The sequence below is a fragment of the Crinia signifera genome, chromosome 3 (assembly GCF_055691185.1).
Source record: "Crinia signifera chromosome 3, ASM5569118v1, whole genome shotgun sequence".
In the NCBI taxonomy this organism is placed as follows: Eukaryota; Metazoa; Chordata; class Amphibia; order Anura; family Myobatrachidae; genus Crinia; species Crinia signifera.
This window is the reverse complement of record NC_139219.1, coordinates 198,032,229-198,053,811: the sequence shown is the minus strand read 5'-3', so window position 1 is coordinate 198,053,811 and position 21,583 is coordinate 198,032,229. Positions and strand designations below refer to the sequence as shown.

At 42.2% G+C, this 21,583-nt stretch overlaps 1 protein-coding gene across 24 annotated transcripts in view; it reads left to right on the top strand.

Annotated features, from left to right (window-relative positions):
* RIMS1 (regulating synaptic membrane exocytosis 1) overlaps positions 1 to 21,583 on the top strand; it is a 381,212-nt gene that overhangs the window by 263,882 nt on the left and 95,747 nt on the right. For 19 of the 24 annotated variants that reach the window (XM_083177237.1, XM_083177214.1, XM_083177232.1 and 16 more), the window contains 2 exons: positions 7 to 119; positions 14,178 to 14,344. The exons of the other annotated variants lie outside the window; for them this stretch is intronic. In XM_083177237.1, coding sequence (XP_083033363.1) covers positions 7 to 119; positions 14,178 to 14,344 — 280 coding nt within the window. The remainder of the gene's footprint in view (positions 1 to 6; positions 120 to 14,177; positions 14,345 to 21,583) is intronic. 24 annotated transcript variants of the gene reach the window in all.

Below are 21,583 nucleotides of genomic sequence, written 5' to 3'. Positions count from 1 at the left end.
TTTCAGCAAATTTGTTAGTGGAAGAACGTGCAAGACAGATGAAAATAAAGGTTCAGCGGTATAAGCAGGCAGTTGGGTCTAGTTCCAGTCAAGAACTTGAAAGAGAGCAATATCCCAAGGTAAGTGACTAAATTCACCAGGTTTAGTTTGATAGAAAATAAAGTATTACTTATTAACCAGCATAACTGTATGCAATAAGAAGTGAAAACAGCGAGAGGACAGCTATAATGGAACTGCTTTCAGTAGTGAAAATGCCTTTACAGAGTAGTGCAGATATCCCAATAGCCACCAGTCACCTTTCCCAGCCAAATGCAGGTCCCTTTCTATAAAAATAGTGCCATTGTGTCTGCTCTGTAACATCAACCAAATCAAATATAAAACTATTCAGAGGCATATGTTTAATTTTTGAGACCTATAATAAGTATATACTTAATATTTTAAGTATACATTCTTTTATTGAATAAATAATAAAGAACGAGAAATATTTTTATATAAGCGTCAAAGACAGACCTGTCACAGTCCAACACTCAGTCAGAATATACAGTACATATACAGCTAGGCCACAACCCATTTTAAAATTAGGTGTGGCCTTTGGGGAGCTATGCTATGCCCTTTTTTGTATGGTATGGGCTCTTAGTTTTATCATAACACATTTTGGGTTCATTGTCTCTGATTGGTTGGCTGCCCTTGCGTTACAATGTAAGGAACATCAAACAGTGACTCTCTCTATATATATATATATATATATATATATATATATATATATATATATATATATATAAAATTTGCATTACGGTATATACCAAGCAGTAGTAGTTAATTAAACAAATACTATGTTCTTGTAATTGTTCATCACTAAGTAATATAATGTGTACATACTGTAGCCACGCACCCACTAAGGCAAAAAGTTTGGTGATAACAGGACAGTATAAGACAATGTTGGCAGCCTGTAGAGCTCTAGATTATTTTAAAATAAAAAACTGGAGGAGCAGCCCTGAACCTATAGGGGCAGGTGTATTATGCCTGGAGAAGAGATACAATTCAAGGTGATAAAGCACCAGTCAATCAGCCCCTTACTGATAAATTACAGACTGGGTTTGAAAAATGACAGTTGGGAGCTGGTTGGCTGATGCATTATTACCTTAAATTTGCTCTCTTTTCCAGGCTTAATACATCTGCCCCATAGTTCCCTGAGAGCTGGAGAGTCTTCTCTTGCATATCTTTGGCTAGGAGTATGTTTTGATACATTAGGTCACCACAGGGCCGGTTTAAGGCTTCTGAGTGCCCTAGGCAAAACTTCAATTTACCCCCCCCCCCCCCCCCCCCCCCCCCAAAAAAAAAAATCATGTGGTCCTCCCAGCCCCCCGGGAAGGTGAGCAAGTCCCCTGCTTTCCCTGGAGGACCTCTGCAACCTCCACTTTGCCACCTACAACAGAGTAAACCGAGTACAAGAAGGAGGGGGCGGCAATGTAGGGAAGTATGCCTCAAGGGAAAGTATGGAGGTGAGGTCTTAGAAGTTCTGCAGCAGCCACCTGCATTAAGTGCAAAAAGACATAGACATCCTTGATTTTTTCATGTGCAGACTTGGTGGCGCCCCCCCAGATCCCGGCGCCCTAGGCAGATGCCTAAAGCTGCCTAATGGTAGAGCCGGCCATGGGTCACCAATTATTCATCTACTAGCCCTCATACAGTACATCAGAGATTTCCTGCTCAGGGCATAGAATCAAAAAAAATTAATATGTTAAAAAAATCCAGATTCACCGATCCAGACCGTTTTTGAGATCCTTGATCATTACTCACCGTGAATTTACGGTGCGGGCAGGTTGGAGAATCGCAGCAGCTGATGTATGGGGGACTTTAGGCTACTTTGTTAGGACTAGACCATAGTTAACAGCCTATACAAACAAATGAGGCACTGCAATCACTGGTCAGCGAATTCTCATGTAGATTAGTGTTAGGAAATGCTGGATAACAACAGTCTTACAACAAGAAGCATGAGCCAGATGTAGACACAGTATTGACACAACTAATCCTTCAATTAAGCCACACAGGAAGGATTTTCTTTGCCCAGAATCTGATGCTCTGACATTTTGCCTGTCAGCCCTGCTATGGCAGGTGATATGGAATGGGCACAGTTCAGGAGTTGTGGGCAGCAGATGAGGAGATCAGCAGATTTGTATGAGTTTGGCAGGAATGAGAATCAGAATAACAAAATAAAAGCCTGTGTCTTTGGTTCTTTCTAATTACCACTCATAAGACGTTTATTTAAAAAGGATCCCTGAAACTTTAAACTGGACATATACTGTACATGTTAAAAAAAGCAGTTGCATTGTATTTCCCTTTCAAATGTAAACATTATTTTGACAGATGATGGCATTTCCACATTAAGGGGGGTATTGAATACCGGCCGTTATTTGCGGCAGGGTAAATAGCGGCTACCGCCTATTCAATGCTGTCTTTCCTAACAGCATTGAAGAGGCAGATCAACAGAATGGGCCCGACTTTTAAAGCAGGTAATAAAACAAAAATATAAAAAACCCCAACACTTCTACGCATACACCCAAATCACACTTTTAAAGAAGTCAGCCCCTTTTTGTCGATTTCGGCCGTGAATTGTCGCTATCGCGGCCGAATCTCGATAATTCACAGCCGTTTACATGGTCACGCCTTTTTTTCGACGATCGAGAGGCAGAACATTGAATTGCACCTGGCGATCTGCGGTCGAACAAAGCAAAAATGGACCAGGGTCACGGCTGTGTGGCTGGATTGACAGTCATGACCTGGGATTGAATACCAGTTGGTATTCAATGTCCTGCCTGCCAAGCGTTGAAGAGGGGGCCGTGAGAAACGCCCGTAGATAATCGAGATCCGGCCGTTCTCAGCAAAACGAGCCCAACTGCTTTAAAAGTTGGGCTCATTTTGCCGAGATGCCTCTTCCATGCTGTTGTGAAAGACAGCATTGAATAGGCACTTACTGCTATTTTCCCAGTCGGAGATAGTGGCAGGGGATTGAATACCCCCCTATATATCTAAATTAGTTTTATTTGTTTTAACAGTATATGATGTCACAATGTAGATTTAACATATTAAAGATTTAATATTAATTGTCAAAAATGCGTCTATTCTACCCTACAATGTGACATATCTTAAACTAGAACACTACTGAAATCAACTAGGGCACTACTATGGGGCATAACATTAACTACAGCACTGAGATGGTTCAGAAAATGGACTAGCGCACTACCATTGGCCATTAAATTAACAACTGCTGGGGTGAGGAGTCTTTCAAGCTTTGGGACAGGGGCCCACAAATGTCTGGCTAAACCCCTGTATACACTATTTAAATACAACATAAAATATATATAGCTACAGTTATGTTTACATCTTGCTGTGGAAAAGTTTTCAAATCACACTGCCCAGTGGCGGATTCAGGGGGGTGGCACCCGGGCACGTGCCCCCCTGTCATTTATTTTGTAGCTGAGGACCAGGGCTTTCCAACGAGCCCAGCCCCGTGTCTCTAGCCCCTCGGGAACCAGAGATATCGCCTGGCAAACCTGTAACGTTTTTTCCCCATAGGATAATATGGGACCCGACAATTCCGACCCCCACCCGATTCCGACGGCTGCCAGTTCCCGCCCTGGCATCACAGAAGCTTGTGGTTGATTTCACTTAATTCCAAATCGCTGGGCCTTCAATATGATACCAGGCTGGTCTAAATCGGTCAATCGGTTCCAGAGATATTGCGTGTAAACCGATTTTTTTATTTTTGAAATGTAATTTCATGGCTGTTCATGTTCTTTGAGGGCAGATTACTCTGGAACCAAACATTCCAGTTTCACTGGACCAAAATCATTCAAAGCCCACTCAAAAGTTCTTCAATATAATACTTGTCTCATGTAAATGGGTCAGTTGGTTCCGAAGATATAGCTGGTTAAATTAGATAACTGGTTAAAGGGGGGAGGGGTGGTTTTCTCTACCCCTCACACCAGAAAATGCAGGGACTAGGCTGGTGTAAAAGGGGCCAACCTGGGAATGCATTTTCTGGTGTGAAAGGGGTATTATTTCAAATAGCCGATACCTGCAGTGCTCTCAATACAGCCAGGCTCTGCCACTGTCAGTGGCTATCACTTCTGCCTGGCGGCGGCTGTTCCCCATTTACCACGAGCATGTATTCCCACTTGGCAATGAGCATGTAATCCCACATGGCAACGAGCATGGAACCTCTGGCAATGAGCATAGAACCCTTGGCAATGAGCATGTAAAGAAGCAGCACTTATGTAGCATAATTTTTAATAGGCATTATGGTGTTTGGCATAACACATAATGGACATAATGGCGTGTGACTTAACGTGTAATGGACATTATGGTGTAAATGTTTAATGCGAGCCTTTGGTGGACAATGTCCTTGTTTATGAAGTGTATTGTGAATTTTGGCTTAATCTGTGTGGCATTATGTGAATTCTGGCTCAATCCATGTGGCATTATGTGAATTTTGTCTCAATCCGTGTGGCATTATGTAAATTTTGGCTCAATCCATGTGGCATTATGGGAATTTTGGCTCAATCCGTGTGGCATTATGTGAATTTTTTCCCAATCCGTGTGGCATTATGTGAATTTTGGCTCAATCCGTGTGGCATTATGTGAATTTTGGCTCAATCCATGTGGCATTATGTGAATTTTGACACAATCCATTTGGCATTATGTGAATTTTGGCTCAATTCTGTGTGTGTTATTATGTAAATTTTGGCTCAATCCATGTGGCGTTATGTGAATTTTGACACAATCCATGTGGCATCATTTTGGCTCATTCCATTTGGCATCATGTGTAAGGGGCAAGTATAATGGGGTCTAGTATTTTGTTGCATAATGGTCCTTATTCAGATCTGATTGCAGTACAAATTTGTTCTCAAAATGGGCAAAACTATGTGCACTGCAGGTGGGGCAGATGTAACATGTGCAGAGAGAGTTAAATTTGGGTGGGGGGTGTTGAAACTGAAATCTAAATTGCAGTGTAAAAATAATGCAGTCAGTATTTATCCTGCACAGAAACAAAATAACTCACACAAATCTAACTCTCTCTATACATTTTACATCTGCCCCACCTGCAGTACACATGGTTTTACCCATTTTGAGAACAAATTTGTACTGCGATCAGATCTGAATAAGGGCCAATGTGTAGAAGTTGTATATGGTGTTGACACGCACCCTGTTGAGTGGCCACACACCCTTTTCCGGAGCACGCGCATAACGACATCATTCACTTTTGTCACCATGGTGGGCCTGCGTACTTTAAATGCCAGGGCCTATTTTTAATTCCATTCGAACCTGCTCCTGCCGCTCTCTTAGCATGTACACTGGCACCACTAACACCGCCCCTCCCCCACCCAAACCCTTTTTTATCATGGTGCCCCCCCTGTCATTTTATCCTGGATCCGCCCCTGACACTGCCTGATAGAGTGGAGTGTGTGCAGTAGCTTGTGCAGTGCTAGAATGGAGGTGCAGCAGCTTAGGTAAGGCCTGGGTAGAATAAAATTCCCTATGTAAAGCTGCACTACTACTTACGTAAAATATTTTTATTAAGATGCTTCCCACCACCTAGACAGAACCTCAGTGGCTACTACATGCATCCTATTTAGCCTTAAGTGCAACAGAGGTGGTCTGAGAGCAGGATGGCCAGTGACAAGCCAGGACTTTCTTACTACAATTGTACAGTATAGATGCATATTTTTACACATATATATTGGCCAATGGCATGTGGTGTTGGTGTAGTACTGTATATGCTGTATTGTGATGTATATGAAGGTATAACTGTATTCCAAATATCATCAAAAATATTTTTTATCATTCTTTTAATTTACAATTCACACATTTTTTTATTAGTCTGGAGGTAATTTACTTCCATTTCTGTCCTTTTTATATGTCATAGCTTTCCCTCAATTAGTGGGTTTTTTTTTTATTATTGTAAATTAATGGCGATAAAACAACAACATAATACTTGATTTAAAATAGCTGAACTTGATGCAGAAATTCTTAAGGAATTGGTCATTTTACATTTTAACTGTGTACTGTGTCTTGTACCTGCTACACTGGCCATCCTGCTCTCAGACCACCTCTGTTGCACTTAAGGCTAAATAGGATGCATGTAGTAGCCACTGAGGTTCTGTCTAGGTGGTGGGAAGCATCTTAATAAAAATATATGACACTTGTATATTGTGTGACTAACACTTTATTGAGAGCAGAACAGAGTTTGTATTGGAAAAAAGCTGCCGCAAACTCGGTTCTCAAGGATTTTGTGAGGAAATCTGGAAAACGTGCACTGTTGGGGGTCCTTGAAGACTGGGTTTGGGAACCATTGGTGTACAGATTCAGAGACTCAGTTGCACACAGATAAAGTACATCCAGAAAGTATTCACAGTGCTTCACTTTTTCCAGATTTTAATATTTTACAGCCTTATTCCAAAATGGAAAACATTTTTCCCTTCAAAACTCTACACATTAAAGACAGTAAAGACAATGTGAAAAAAAGTTTTTGGAAGAGTTTTGCAAATTTATTTAAAAAAACAAAACTAAGAAATCACATGTACATAAGTAATCACAGCCTTCGATCAATACTTTGTTGATGCCACTTTGGCAGCAATTACAGCCTCATCTTTTTGAATATGATGCCACAAGCTTGGCACACCTGTCTTTTGGGCAGTTTTGCCCATTACTTTTTGCATCACCTCTCAAGCTCTATAAGGTTAGATGGGGCGCGTCTTTGCACAGCCATTTTCAGGTGTCTCAAGAGATGTTCAATCGGATTCAACTCTGTGCTTTGACTGGGCCACTCAAAGACATTCACAGTGTTGTCCTGTTTGATATCTTGGTTGTGTGCTTAGGATCTTTGTCCTGCTGAAAGATGATCCATCGCCCCAGTCTGAGGTCAAGAGCACTCTGGAGCAGGTTTTCATCCAGGATGTCTCTGTACATTGCTGCATTCATCTTTCCCTCTATCCTGACTAGTCACCCATCCCCACATTATGATTCTGTCACCACCATGCTTCACTGTAGGGAGGGTATTGGACTGGTGCCTGGTTTCCTCCAAAAATGATGCCTGGCATTCACATCAAAGAGTTCAAACTTTGTCTCATCAGACCAGATAATTTTGTTTTTAATGGTCTGAGAGTCCTTCAGGTACATTTTGACAAACTCCAGGCGAGATGTCATGTGCTTTTTACTAAGGAGTGGCTCCTGTCTGGCCACTCTATCATACAGGCCTGATTGGTGGATTGCTGCAGAGATGGTTTCCTTCTGAAAGATTCTCCTTCATCTACAGAGGAATACTGTAGCTCTGAAAGAATACCATTGGATTCTTGGTCACCTCCCTGACTAGGGCCCTTCTCAGACTCACTTTAGCCGGCTAGCTCTAGGAAGAATCTTGGTGGTTCTGAACTTCTTCCATTTACAGAAGATGGAGGCCACTGTGTTCACCTGGACCTTCAAAGTGTCATATATTTTTTCTGTACCCTTCCCTATATTTATGCCTCAAGACAGTCCTGTCTTGGAGGTCTACAGACAATTCCTTTGACATCATGCTTGGTTTGTGCTCTGACACGCAAGTGTGGGACCTATATATAGACAGGAGTGTGCCTTTCCAAATCATGTCCAATTAACTGATTTTACCACAGGTGGACTCCAATTAAGCTGTAGAAATATCTCAAGTATGATCAGTGGAAACAGGATGTACCGAAGCTCAATTTTGAGCTTCATGGCAAAGAAAGTAAATATTTTTTTGTTTTTTATAAATTTGCAGAAATCTCCTTTAGAAAGAAAAAAAAATATTTATTTCATTTGGAATAAGGTTGTAACATAACAAAATGTCAAAAAATAAAAGCACTTTCCAGATTCACTGTATACAAGTGTCATAAATCAGATTAGTCTGATCAATCTATGAGTCCTAGTTGCATTGGGCAAAGCAAAAAAAGATGCTTGGCACTAGAAGAGTCTCACATAACCTGGTATGTCAAGAGGGGCTGTTTGGCGTGACTGCAGCAAAGATCTGAGGACCAGTATCTGAGAAATTTGACCAAAACATACAGATAACCATAATGCCCAATTAAGTGTACACGAGTTAAATACGGTACAGCAATAACTGAAAATAATAAGTATAAACAGTCATGCTAGAACCTACTGTACAGTATGTAGGTCTTTTTAGTATGATTGATCATCATCACTAAACAAATGTATATTTTTCTGGATCACAGTGGCACAATGGTTAACTTTGGAGTTTTACAGCACTAAGAGGTCAGTTTTGACTAGGACCACTGGGACCGGGACTACCGTGATTTAGAATATAGTCTATGTAAAGTGCTGCAGGATATGTGTGTGCTATATGCATTACTGGTAATAAATATATTTCAATATTTAGCGCTTGATGCTGAAGTAAAATGTGTATCCAAGGAAAAACACATGCTTGCACACTAAGGGTTTACATTTACTAAGATGGGAGTTGTATTGAAGATGGGATGCTGCCCAAAGAAAACAATCAGATTCTATCTATTATCTTCTAGAAGGTGCTAAATAAATAAGAAGTATAATTTGATTTATTGCTATGGGCAACATCCCTTCTTCAATAGAACTTCCATTTTAGTAAACTTACCCCCAAGCATACATATGCATGTGCTACACAGGCTTGTAGCATGCCATCTCTACTTATATCTGTAGAGCAGCAGTGGCCAGACTTTTCGAGTTGGCGATCTATTTTTCAAAAAGATGTGGTATAGCAAAAAGGGGGTATTACCTCATCGCATTGGGTGTAGGGACAGTCTCACTGAAATCACACATTGCCCCCCGCAGGAGTGAACCACATTGCACCCCACAGAAGTTAAACACATTGCACCAGACAAGAGTAATCACAATAATATATCATATTACTCAACACCGGAGAAAAAAAAATCCCCCACAAAAAAAGTATAAAACCTATATTGAATTGCCCCAGCCAATATTACCATTCAGAAAGGAGTTCTCAAGTCCAGAAACAGCCTCAGTGTGGCAGACAGAACAGCAATCCGTTTCGGTGCCATGCCCACCAGTCTTCTTCCCAGAATTGGCAGCACCCAGTTCCTCTATCAAACCAGCTCTTTAGCTGCAACACAGGTGAGAGCCTCAGCCAATAAGAAACAGGCTAAAGTTGTGTATACCTTCAACACACTTATGCCTCTTAGAGTCCTACAGCCAAAGTGTTTGGTTACTGGAGCCGGGAGATGCCTGTGTCTCTGAGTTGCGGTCGGATCACTCCTGTGAAGCTGGGACTTCGATTTCTGGCTGGGAACTGGGGCACTCGCCCCTGCCAGAGATGCCATATGCAGCTTGCCTGCAGCTTGCGAGTTACTCATCTTTGGCCATGTGGTCTGCAGCTAGGGTGACCAACTCATCCCTTTAATCCGGGACACATATTAATTACACAGGTTCTGTGACTGGCTTTCACCTGGTTTTAAACTGCCACACCTCAATACTCCATTTCACCTGGTTTTAAACTGCCACAGAACCTGTGTAATTAATATGTGTCCCGGATTAAAGGGATGACTTGGTTACCCTATCTGTGGCTGTTCTAACAGATGATTACTGCTTCCCACCACTGCTGACAGGATCAAGCAGGCTCTACATTTGCAGTTCATGGGCGCATGGATGACATCCCCGCGCACTGCATCCTTTGGAACGCTGAAGCCTTTGCTTGCTTCAGCAGCCAATTACTGGCTGCAACTTTGCGAGTTGGTCGCGATCAACCGGTGGAAGTTCCCATCGACATTTTGGCCACCCCTGCTGTAGAGGCATAACTGAGCTATAATGGAGCATTTTCACCAGGCAAAGTGCAGAGTTGGGGTAGGATATAATGCAGTGTGAGTCCGGCGGCCATGCAGGATGCACACTATATTGGTACATTTTCTTTTAAATGACAGTCAAAACCATGCCTTTTAAATGAATGCCCCTTTAAATAACTGCCCCGAGAGCGACTGGCATCCCTTATGGCCGCCAGACTCACACCTCAATACATCCCGCTGATGAAGTGTAAATATTATAAGTATATATTGTGCACCAAATATAGGCAATTGTATAAGTAGGATGGCTGGAAGATGTGTAGGACTCTTCATACAGACAAATACACTCTTGTTATATACACTATATATTTTTAATAAACTGTGGTTTTAATGTTTTTTACATTTATAAATACACATTAAAGTCTGGCTACTGCAGAATCCAAGTGCATTTTTGTACTAAACTCACTGTTCTTAATTTTTGTTGCGCAACCTGAATAGGACTTTTGGTGACCCGCATTATTTTTATCTGATGTACATTAAGGGCTAAATTTAGATTTCAGCATTTTTAATGTTACCGCTTCTTCTGCAGTTTCACTAACTTAAAGTGGCAATTATATTCAATACAAAGCAAGCGTGTTTTCTATTGAATATACTGTAATTGCCACTCTAAATCCAGCGGCTGAAACCACAATGACTTTGAGAAGTGCAGCATGGTAAATTTATGCCTATGCCACAGATTTTTTCAAAGGGATGCCTGCAATTTCCATATGCTGTTAACTGAACATGGGGAAATGTTTTTACTATTTAGAAATGCAATTCTACAATGCAATAGAAACCACTCAATTACACAATATTGACATTCAATAGGGAGAGCACTCACTCTCCTGATACTGTGTGTTTATGGTCAGGGGAGCAGTGTAATACAGTATGTTAACTCAATTGACACTAGCAAGCTGGTTTCTATTGACTGGATGTAGAAGCCTGGAAAAGATACACTTATGTCCAGTTTGGGGGCAGAGACTGACTCTGATGTCATTTAACCCCATTGAAGTCAATATCGCTATTTGTGAGTCTGCGAAGAAGGTTCAAGGCTAAAATAATGCCAAATAACAGGATTTATGTCTATTTAGCCCGTCCTATCAAAGAAATGCCATGATTGGTGTCTTGGCAGCCAAGGGGGATGTGGGGGTCTAGGGAGGATGCGGTGTAATTGCAATTTGGCAGACCAAGAAGGCCACCTGACTTTCTGTAGCCTCCTGGTTGTTCTGGGATGGTAGGCAAGTATGTTTCATATTCACCTCTGCAACTGATAGTGATAGTGCTTCCTTCATTTGTTCATGCCTACATCATATGATATTGTGCATTTATATTACCATGAACATGTTTGTGCTATTACATGAGAAAGAATATTATACTTTTGAATTGTAGCTTCCTTTTTTTTTTTTTTCATTTTAATAATGAAGTCATCCCTCTCTGTAAAATAAATGTTTAAAATGAGTCACAGAAAATTCACAATGGACACATGGATGTATATTCTGCTTCAGAGACATGCAATACACTAATGCCATCACTGCGGTGTCTTTGTATGCAGATACTACTGTCAGGATTTGTATTGAGACACCCACTGATGGTTTTACAAGCCAAGCAACTGCATTGAAAAACCCAGCATTGGATGCAGAACAGTTGATATTCGGCATTCTGTGTAACCTGTGGTATCTCAGAGTAGTAGACCAAACTAAAAAGCTTAGTTCTAACACACCTATTTAATGGTTAAATGGTTGCAACATGCCGACACTTTTGTTCTTTTAAAAAAAAAAAAAACTATTAACACACACGGATTGGCTCTAACTGTCACCTAATCAGTACTCGAATCCAATATGTCAGCAACATCACAGAGTCATCGAAATGTGTGTGACTCCGACACATGCGCAGTAATAAAAACTGTGTAAGTATCGGAATAGCGTACATGTCTGAATCATGCTCTTAAATAGGTGTAAGGGTATGGGAAGTAACTTTGCCCCTTTTTTGAATGCATATCTCTCCAACTGAGCATCGGTCATAATACTGTAAGTGCCTTTTTCAGGGTGTCCAGGATTCCACGATGTCACGCTCTGGAGTCTAAAACTAAAGTTCCTACCTTTAAAGTGTCTGTTCCATCTGGAGCAGAGGTCCGCTCATGTTGCACATTGCTACCTGACAGTTATCCGGCTTGAATGTTGCTGTCTGTGATTCCCCTCAGTGTTCTAATTCAGCTTAGTGTTTTCCAGGCAAACACTGTAAAGTAGCATTTTGTATGCAGATACAGCCGAAGTTATACACTGACTATAGGCATGCAGCATATCAGTTAAATCAGCAGAAGCTGCTTGTGTATTTTATACTTGCCATGTTGCCAATAAGAGGCTATTCAACAGAGAAAGTGAAAAAAAAAACCCAAAGCTACCAAATCCGGCCATTACATGCCACATCTAGGAGGGCTTTTCAGCCCAAAATGATGCTAGCTGCATGTGGGTACATTTGTAAAGTCCTCAGTCACTCCGTCCCCACATAAAATCTTCAACCTCCTATTTTTCTACACTCACTGCCAAGCTACATACAGATAGTGGTAGATGCTCAATTACTTCAGTAATATTACTCAGGTGCATGAGGGAGGGGTTAATACTGAGTAAGTAAAACAAGACATTTTTTCCCCGAGCTCACTGAATAGTATTAGTAACCAATCTTGAACACTACATGATAATAGAATTCAGAGATATTGGTTACATATACCTGCGCAGGTGTATGATATGCCCCCAAGCCACGTCAAGGCTTCTCTGTATATTGGGGGTCCCTAGTCCCTAGATATTCTAGGTGCAGGGTGCGGCACCTATCATAAGCTAGAAAGCCCAGTGCGGCACGCCAGTGAGATACTACAGTGTTAATAACTAGTGATAGGAAGCCGAAGCTATATATAAAGAGAGAGATAAAATAAAAAATGAAATGTAATTAAAATAAGAGAGAGATAGTGTTAGTGAGGAGAAAGGGTTAATAGAATGAAAGGCATGCCGCACTAAAGCCACCCAGCCCAACCATTCCAGGGGCACCGCACCCCACACCACCGTTACCCTAAATTGAGTCTATGATTAACCAGCAAGGAGCCACATGATAATGGCTCCTTAATTGGTATATCCAAACTAAGAGCTACCTACCTTGGAGCAACCCCAGACTACTCCATGTGGCATATCAGGACCCACATCTCCTCCTAATATGGACTCCCTTCTGCCTCTAACAACATACATACAGATAGTGGTAGATGCTCAATTAGTTCAGTAATATTACTCAGGTGCATGAGGGAGGGGTTAATACTGAGTAAGTAAAACAAGATTTTTTTCCCCGAGCTCACTGAATAGTATTAGTAACCAATCTTGAACACTACATTCAGAGATATTGGTTACATATACCTGCGCAGGTGTATGACATGCCCCTAAGCCGCGTCAAGGCTTCTCTGTATATTGGGGGTCCCTAGCGCTATATCTAGGTGCAGGGTGCGGCACCCCAAAAACTATCATAATCTAGAAAGCCCAGTGCGGCACACCAGTGAGATACTATAGTGTTAATACTTAGTGATAGGAAGCCAAAGCTATATATAAAGGGAGAGATAAAATAAAAAATGCCAAGCTACCTGCATCTGTTGATTGTTATATAATCCAGCTCTGGTCCCCTTTCACTCCCTCATCGGATTTTGAATTTAATCGGATGAACTGACCTGCTGGAAAACTAGGTGTCATCCATCTGTAGAGTAGATGTCTGCTGGGGAGAAACCAGTAGCATTTGGGCAAGAAGATCTGCCTTTTGTGTAGCTGGGCCCATGTGTGGGAACTTGTCCCCATTGATGAGTATCATTTGAGTGTACCGATGTGTCCTCATACATCATTGCTGCAGTCGCGAGCCCCTTTCATTGCGCCAGATCCTGTTGGGCACTGTATTTGCAGAAAATGTGTCTAATACACAATGCTATGTGCCTGGGATGCACCAGTAAACTGTGCTGATTCATTTGATAGTCAACATGTTTATATCTGTGTGTGACAGAGTCTCCGAATCTGTATACAAAACACTAAGATGGCATGCAGCAGCCGTGTCTTTTTTCCCCATGAACAGATTTGTTGTGCTTCATTTACAGACTCAGTCACACACAGATATACAAATGTTACATATCAAATGAATCAGCACAGTCTTTTGGTGGCATATGGAGACTAGATGTACAAGGACACATCTGTTCTGAAGAATGGGGCTAATATGCATACTGTACACACATCTGTCCACTGATGTTATGTGAGATTGTTTTTTGTTGAATTGTACATTTTACATAAAACTTTTTTTAAATCCATTTTTTTCTGCCTCTAGTATAACATGCATAAAGATCAATACCGAAGTTGTGATAACGTCTCCGCCAAATCATCAGATAGTGATGTCAGTGACGTGTCAGCCATTTCTCGTACCAGTAGTGCCTCACGCCTCAGCAGCACAAGCTTTATGTCCGAGCAATCTGAGCGTCCAAGCAGAAGGCTATGGTGAGTGAATAACAATGTTTAGTTACTATAATACAGTATATGCTTCAATAAATGATATGACAGACGTGTATTCTTATTTGTGTACACAATGATCAAATTAAAAATGTAGACTTAGTATAGTATAGCTGCACAATTCAACACTTTCTTACAATGAAAATAAGTAATATACAGTATATAATAGCTCAGAATTATCATAGTACTCAAAAGCAATTACAAATCAGTATGATCATCAGCGAACATACCTGAATGTAGAATAGCAGTTGATTTCTTGTGGCCTGTGTGTCTGTTATCCCTCCAACGGTACGATGCATTAGGTATTGTATTTTGACTGTAAAGCATTCCACCAATTACCCCTCTATGGTGTCTCTGATCTGTGAGGGCCCTGTGCGGGAAGCAGGAAGGCAGCTGACATCCGCTGATATCAGCTGCCTGCCTCCTGCACCCGTGTCACTGAGCGATTACCATGGGATCACCCACAAAACGCTGGGCCTTCCGCCCACATTGCTAGGTGCAAGTGGAATGGCGAACATGAAGTTTGCCGTGCCCACTTTCACCCTGCTTCTACACATGCGCAAAAGTGCACCTACGCATGTGCAGATGCAAAACATCGGTCCCTGTGCAAACGCATGGGGGACCGAAGCAATCAGAATAACCCAATAGCCATGAGATGTTTCTCAATTGTATAAACACCAAATATTGCTCTAAGCCCCATGTTCCCTGTGATTTTATATACCCATCAGATATCCGCTAGAACATTTACGTACTTATACCCTTTATATACCCGAGAGATATTCCCTTCCCTTACATGTCTGTCATACTGCATGTCCTTAACATCTCTTATATGTTCATCAGATGTCCGGAATAAGCCATTTATTTATGCCAATAAGATGCCCATGCTCAACCTTGTGTGCCTAATCGCTTTCTTCCACATTCCTTATGCAAAGAGAGGGTAGATCAAAATGGGGGAGATTCTCTAAACTAAAAATGCGGTAAAAACCCCCGCCGGGTTACCGCGATGGGGGGCATCGCCAGAAAAATCTGGCGATGCCCCAAAGAAGCCTATGGACTTCTACCGCGACCCACGGCCACCACCGCCCCGTACCGATCCCCGCCGCCCCGCACTGACCTGACTCACCGCAAAGGACAGCTTTTAATGCAAGAGCTGTACTTTGCCATAATTATTGCATATGTTAGAGCATATGCGATAATTATGTATGTGAAGGGGGGCGGAGCTGGGTTGCGGATGTTAGAACATCCCGCCCATTTTCCTCTCTGTGCACTGAAATCACAGTGGGCTTGCTTGCTGACAGTATTATCACTGAGTTTTTCAGCTTTGCATTTACTCTGATCAAAACAACGGGATGCAGTTTAAATCCCGGCGGTCGGGATCCCGGCGTTCAAAATCCCGAACGCCGAAATCCCGACACTTTCTCCCCCTCGTGGGTGTCCACGACACCCTCAGAGGGAGAATAAATTAGTGTGCCGAGCGTAGCGAGGCACCGGGCCCGCTGCGTGGCGAGCGCAGCGAGCCCGCAAGGGGGGGGGCGATCCACGCCCCCCCCCTGTCGGGATTTCGGCGTTCGGAATTCCGGCGTCGGGATTTTGATCGCCGGGATCCAGACCACCGGCTTTTCATGCCGAATCCAAAACAACATATAGAAAAAGAAACACTTACTTATTTTGCTTCACTGGCTGATATAATAATCTAATGTTCATGTATTTAAATATAATAGTCACTGTTCTATGTAATGGGCTATCTTGAAGTTCATTTAAAGTGCTGGGAAATAATTTGGTCTGCTACATGGATGATCAATCACTAAAATATTGTGTTTGGTAATACAGAAACTGGTTATACCAATAATTTCATCTTAATACCTCTATGGTTTGTGCCCAGCTTAGATAAATTCTCCCCAATTAAAACTATAATATGGATTTTATAATAGCAAACATGTCATCTACACTATGATCAGGCTCATATAGCTATAGTGGGACATACAGGAATATACAGTAGTTTCATTAGGACAGGGGTTCTCAAACCCCACACAGTTCACGTGTTCCAGGTCACCCGACAGGTGCACTAATTACTCACTGACACATTTTAAAAGATCCACAGGTGGAGATAACTATTTTACTTGATTCTGAGAGGAGACCTACACACCTCTGCATTAGGGTTTAAAAATAAATAATTAAATATATTATACGCCTGATGTACTCTAGAATTACATGTTAATTTAGTGTTAGACTCCAATCTCCAGTTGCTCCATTTTAAAAGGATAACAAACTTGTTTTCAATAAATAATTTAAATAACTTTTCTGTGGTGAAAAGGCAAATTGCTGAAGAAGTCATAGACGGTTAAAAAAAAAAAAAAAATAGCAAAATGACTAAATTGAATGATTTCTGCTCTATTAAGTAGAGGACAGGTGCAATCTATGAAAAGATCGATTTAGTAAGTTGCCATGGAAACTGCCAAAAATAAATTCACTGTTTCAGACTCTTGAAAACAGTGAAATGAGCGAGAGAAAAAATCAAAACACCTTTTTTTGCTTGTACAGAACTTTTCCCATTCATGTAATGGGTTTCTACATGTAGCACACACAAACACACTGCATAGCCTCCTACATGACCCATCCCATTAGGTACAATGGGGCAGATGTATTAACCAGCGTTAAGTGCAAAAATGCACTTAACGCTGGTTAACTGGGGGGGATTACGTCTGTCCCTAATGTATTACTAGCGCACCTAACGTGCGCTAGTGACAGCCCGCCGAGTTACGCTCGGCGGGGCTGTCCCTGCAATCCCCCCCAGGGATTAACGGCCGGGGCGATGTATTAACAGCCTTCAAGGCGTTAATTCGCCCCGGCCGCTTCGCCAGCTCAGGGCTAGCGTTGTCCTATCCCCCACTATGGGGACAACGCTAGCCCTGCGTCTGGCTTGGGCTGCGCTGGAGATCTCGCGGTTTTTGCGAGATCCCGCGCATGCCCAGTGCGGCCGGCCGGGGGACAGGAGATAGCGCATCAGTATTAACTGATGCGCTATCTCCAGAAAGGGACATCGCCGAAGGGGGGAGTTAACGCTCCCCCGCTTCGGCAGACAAGATGTTAATACATCTTGTCGATGTCCCTTCCTGCTTCGCCTCGCTATTGAGGCGAAGCAGGAAGTATCATAGCGGCGCGATAAGCGCTGCTATGATACATCTGCCCCATTATGCTCTGCTTCTGGTTTGCCTTCACCTTTGCTGGAACTGAACTAGTTCAACACAGGTGACTGCACTTATCAATTAAGAGAGAAGTCCAAAAACTTGCATTTTGTACCTAATGGAATGGGTCATGTTGGAGGGTATGACACTGGAAACACACTGGCTTTTGAAATGAATGGCAAAATCCCTGTAAATAAAGAATACAAACATGAGACAGCATTATGAGTTGCTCTGTTTTGGGCTATTTCTCCAAAAAGTGACCTTAGTATGTGATTTTACTTACACTGAGGTAGTGTAAAGAGTTTTTAACACTATTTAATCACTTAATATGCTTTTGTATTGTATGCTTTTGCATGATGTGTATGTAAATACTCAAAGTACCACAAATGGGTTAAACACACCGTAGTGTCCTCAGATAACAGAAGCAGGTCTCATATTTCACAGTTTCCCCTCCTGTGTGGAGGGCCCTGGGCAACTTCCACTTGCTGCCCTATTATTAATGCAGCACTACCTTTAGACTGCTATTAAATCAAACTCAGGATGGTGGTAGTGTTGCTTACCATAGACCTTACACAGCATTAGGGTTACCACCTTTCCCCTTTAATTCCGGACACATATTAATTACACAGGTTCTGTGGCTGGCTGACTTCAAGACTCCATTTCACCTGGTTTTAAACTTCCACAGAACCTGTGTAAATAATATGTGTCCGGAATTAAAGGGGAAAGGTGGTAACCCTACACAGCATTTAACTCTGGATCCAATTCAGCATGGAAGCAAAGGAGCTGCCTTTGTGTCAGCCATGCAGCTAGAGCAGCTTTCTTCCTAAGATATCCCCAATAATTAAGTCGGAGAGGAAAGTGTATTACAAAGAACGACACAGTTCCTGATCGATCCATAGTACTTGTCTTTGAAAGATGGTTTAATGATGTGCCCATATTTGTTATTGCTAGAAACAATGCTGGTATATTTTATTATGACTTGTGATATATTCCTAAAATTATTATTACTTTTATAGGATGATTTATGGAGAAACAAGCAATAGTTTGCTTGTTTCCTCCTCAATGTCTCCGTCTCAATGAAACCATCATTATACAAATTACTACTGTGTTTGGCTTTAAGATCTCTAGATTGGCTCAAGTTTAGAAATGTGCAGTGATCAGGATTGAAATAATTCAAAAGGAAAATTTGCAAACAATGGGCCAGATGTATCAGGCTTCAAAAAGTGATACAATGGATAAACAGCCAGCCAATCAACTGTTATGTCCCATGCTACAGGCTGGGTTTGAAAAAATGACAGGTATGAGCTGACTGGCTGGTTGTTTATCACTGTCCACTTTATTTATCACTTTTTAAAGTTTTATATATCTGGCCCCATAACCTATTGCACACTTCAAAAGAAAGGGGGGTATGAAACTGCAGCTTTTAACTAATAATATGCAACAGGTAAAGGTAAAAATACATTTATTAAAAATACACTTATTAAAATAAATCACATATATAAATATATGAAAAAACTGTTACTGAATGCTAAATAATAGAAAGTGGAGCCGTGATAGTCACCCAATTTTCCCAGAGATTAGAGTCTCAGTGTCCGTTCCTATGGATGCTTCCTGGTAATGTCCCAATGGAGTTTGCCGATACTGGACTGTAGGAGAGATGTAATTCTCCAGCCTAGGGAGCCCCTGTTGTTCTAGGGCTCAACCTGGTTTGTATTTCTCCAGCCTAGGGAGCCCCTGTTGGTATAGGGCTGAACCTGGTTTGTTGGTACAATGTCCTGGTTAGGTATGGCTGCTGGGATGTTTGTTCTGGGAAGCTGGTCCGGTCACAAGGAGATTGCTGGGTCTGGGTTCCACTAGTGGGTGTCAGGGCTGCACAACACCGACGCGTTTTGCTCTTAGGGCTTTTTCAAGCCCTAAGAGCGAAACGCGTCGGTGTGGTGAAGCCCTGACACCCACTATTGGAACCCAGACCCAGCAATCTCCTTGTAACCGGACCAGCTTCCCAGAACAAACATCCCAGCAGCCATACCTAACCAGGACATTGTACCAACAAACCAGGTTGCGCCCTATACCAACAGGGGTTTCCTAGGCTGGAGAAATACAAACCAGGTTGAGCCCTATAACAACAGGGGCTCCCTAGGCTGGAGAATTACATCACTCCTACAGTCCAGTATCGGCAAACTCCATTGGGACATTACCAGGAAGCATCCATAGGAACGGACACTGAGACTCTAATCTCTGGGAAAATTGGGTGACTATCACGGCTCCACTTTCTATTATTTAGCATTCAGTACCAGTTTTTTCATATATTTATATATGTGATTTATTTTAATAAGTGTATTTTTAATAAATGTATTTTTACCTTTACCTGTTGGATATTATTATGTTAAAGTGCAGTTTCATACCCCCCTTTCTTTCCATATTTTGTGTTTGGGCTTGACACCCTTACTTTACGAAACCGCTGCTCTAGTAAAGTTACCCATTTATAGGCGCCCTCACGGGACACTCTGTGCCCCACCCTCTTTTCTTGCACACTTCAAAAGCCCTACAAACTTTACAGCTGCCAACTATGCAGCATATATGTTAATGTCTATGTCTACCTTTGTGATTGAGTAAATATTTAGACATATTTAGTATGTGACAAATATCATATACACTGGATACCAGTCAACTATTTGTTTATTGGTAGCAGGTATGTAGACAGCATACAACGTTGACAGCTTTGCAAATTACAGCATGACAGGTTTTCAGCAGGCAATATACAGGCTTCACAATGTGGGTACTACACTCCAGGGTCCCTAGCTTAGGGCCTTATTCTGGTTGGTGCGGGCGGGCCGTACGCGTACGTTCCGGGGTTTTTAACGATCTGCGCATGCGTACCATCTCCAATGCGCAGGCGCGAACACTCCACAACGCTTACGGACGGGTCTTTCCGTGCGAAAAAACCTGTACGCGAGAGTACGGTCATTGGGGGCGGCATAGGGGCGTGTTGAGGGGAGTGGCCGAAATAATGAGGGAAAATGGGCGTAAACATGGGCGTACACGGGGGTGTGCACCAAAAATGAACGGTGCTACTACCGCTCGATCAGCGAAAGCACCGTTCATTTCGGACACAAAACAGGCGGCCGCCAACCGCCACCTCAGACCACCCCTACAGATACCGCATGACAGCGTGCGCCTGGGTTTGCTAATTTACGCTGATTACTACTCAAACACATACACCTGAATGTAATAAGCAATGCTGCAGTCTATTAAGTCCAAACCATTATTTCACTACCTGCAAGCCACACACAGCACTCAAACACCTTGGAAGCTTATCTTTCTATACTTCTCGACATTTAAAGGTTTGTTTAATTTAAGGTAAGAATCTTTGTAAGACCTGCTTATATATGCTAAGGTAGGTATTTGTTAAACAGTTATAAACATTCACTACGTGCTTTCATAGACTTTACACAGTAGCACACTCAATCTACACAAGTCGACATGTGTCAACGTGTTCACTCTAATACAAACATAGGTTTCGTATTTATGATACAATAACATAAACCACATCTAACACCTACAAAGGATGTTTCAGCAATGTTTTAAGCCCTTGCCCACTATTTTGCACACAATTAGAATAATTAATTAATTGTCTTCATTATAGTTGAAAGGCAAGATTTGCAGGTCCATATATGTGAAGGGTATGCCAGCGTGCACGGACGTACGCTCACTCTCATGAGCGGTGACATACGCTGAGTTTTCCATTGAAAACAATAGAGACCCATCCGTGCACGGTGGCGTACGCTCAGATAGCCGCAAGAAGTCGGTGGGAAGACGGACGAGAGACGTCCGTAAACGGTGGCGTACGCTCTGTTGTACGCCAGTTGTCGGAGTCTAAGGGCTGATCCGTCCGTGTACGTTGGCGTACGCTCAATTGTACGCCACTCCCCTTCGACATTGTTTCTGGCCGTACGTATGCGGCTGATTTGTGGGTGGACTTAACCTCAACGGCCTCGTACGGAGAGCGTACGTTAATATGGAACGTACGCACGTTTGGCCA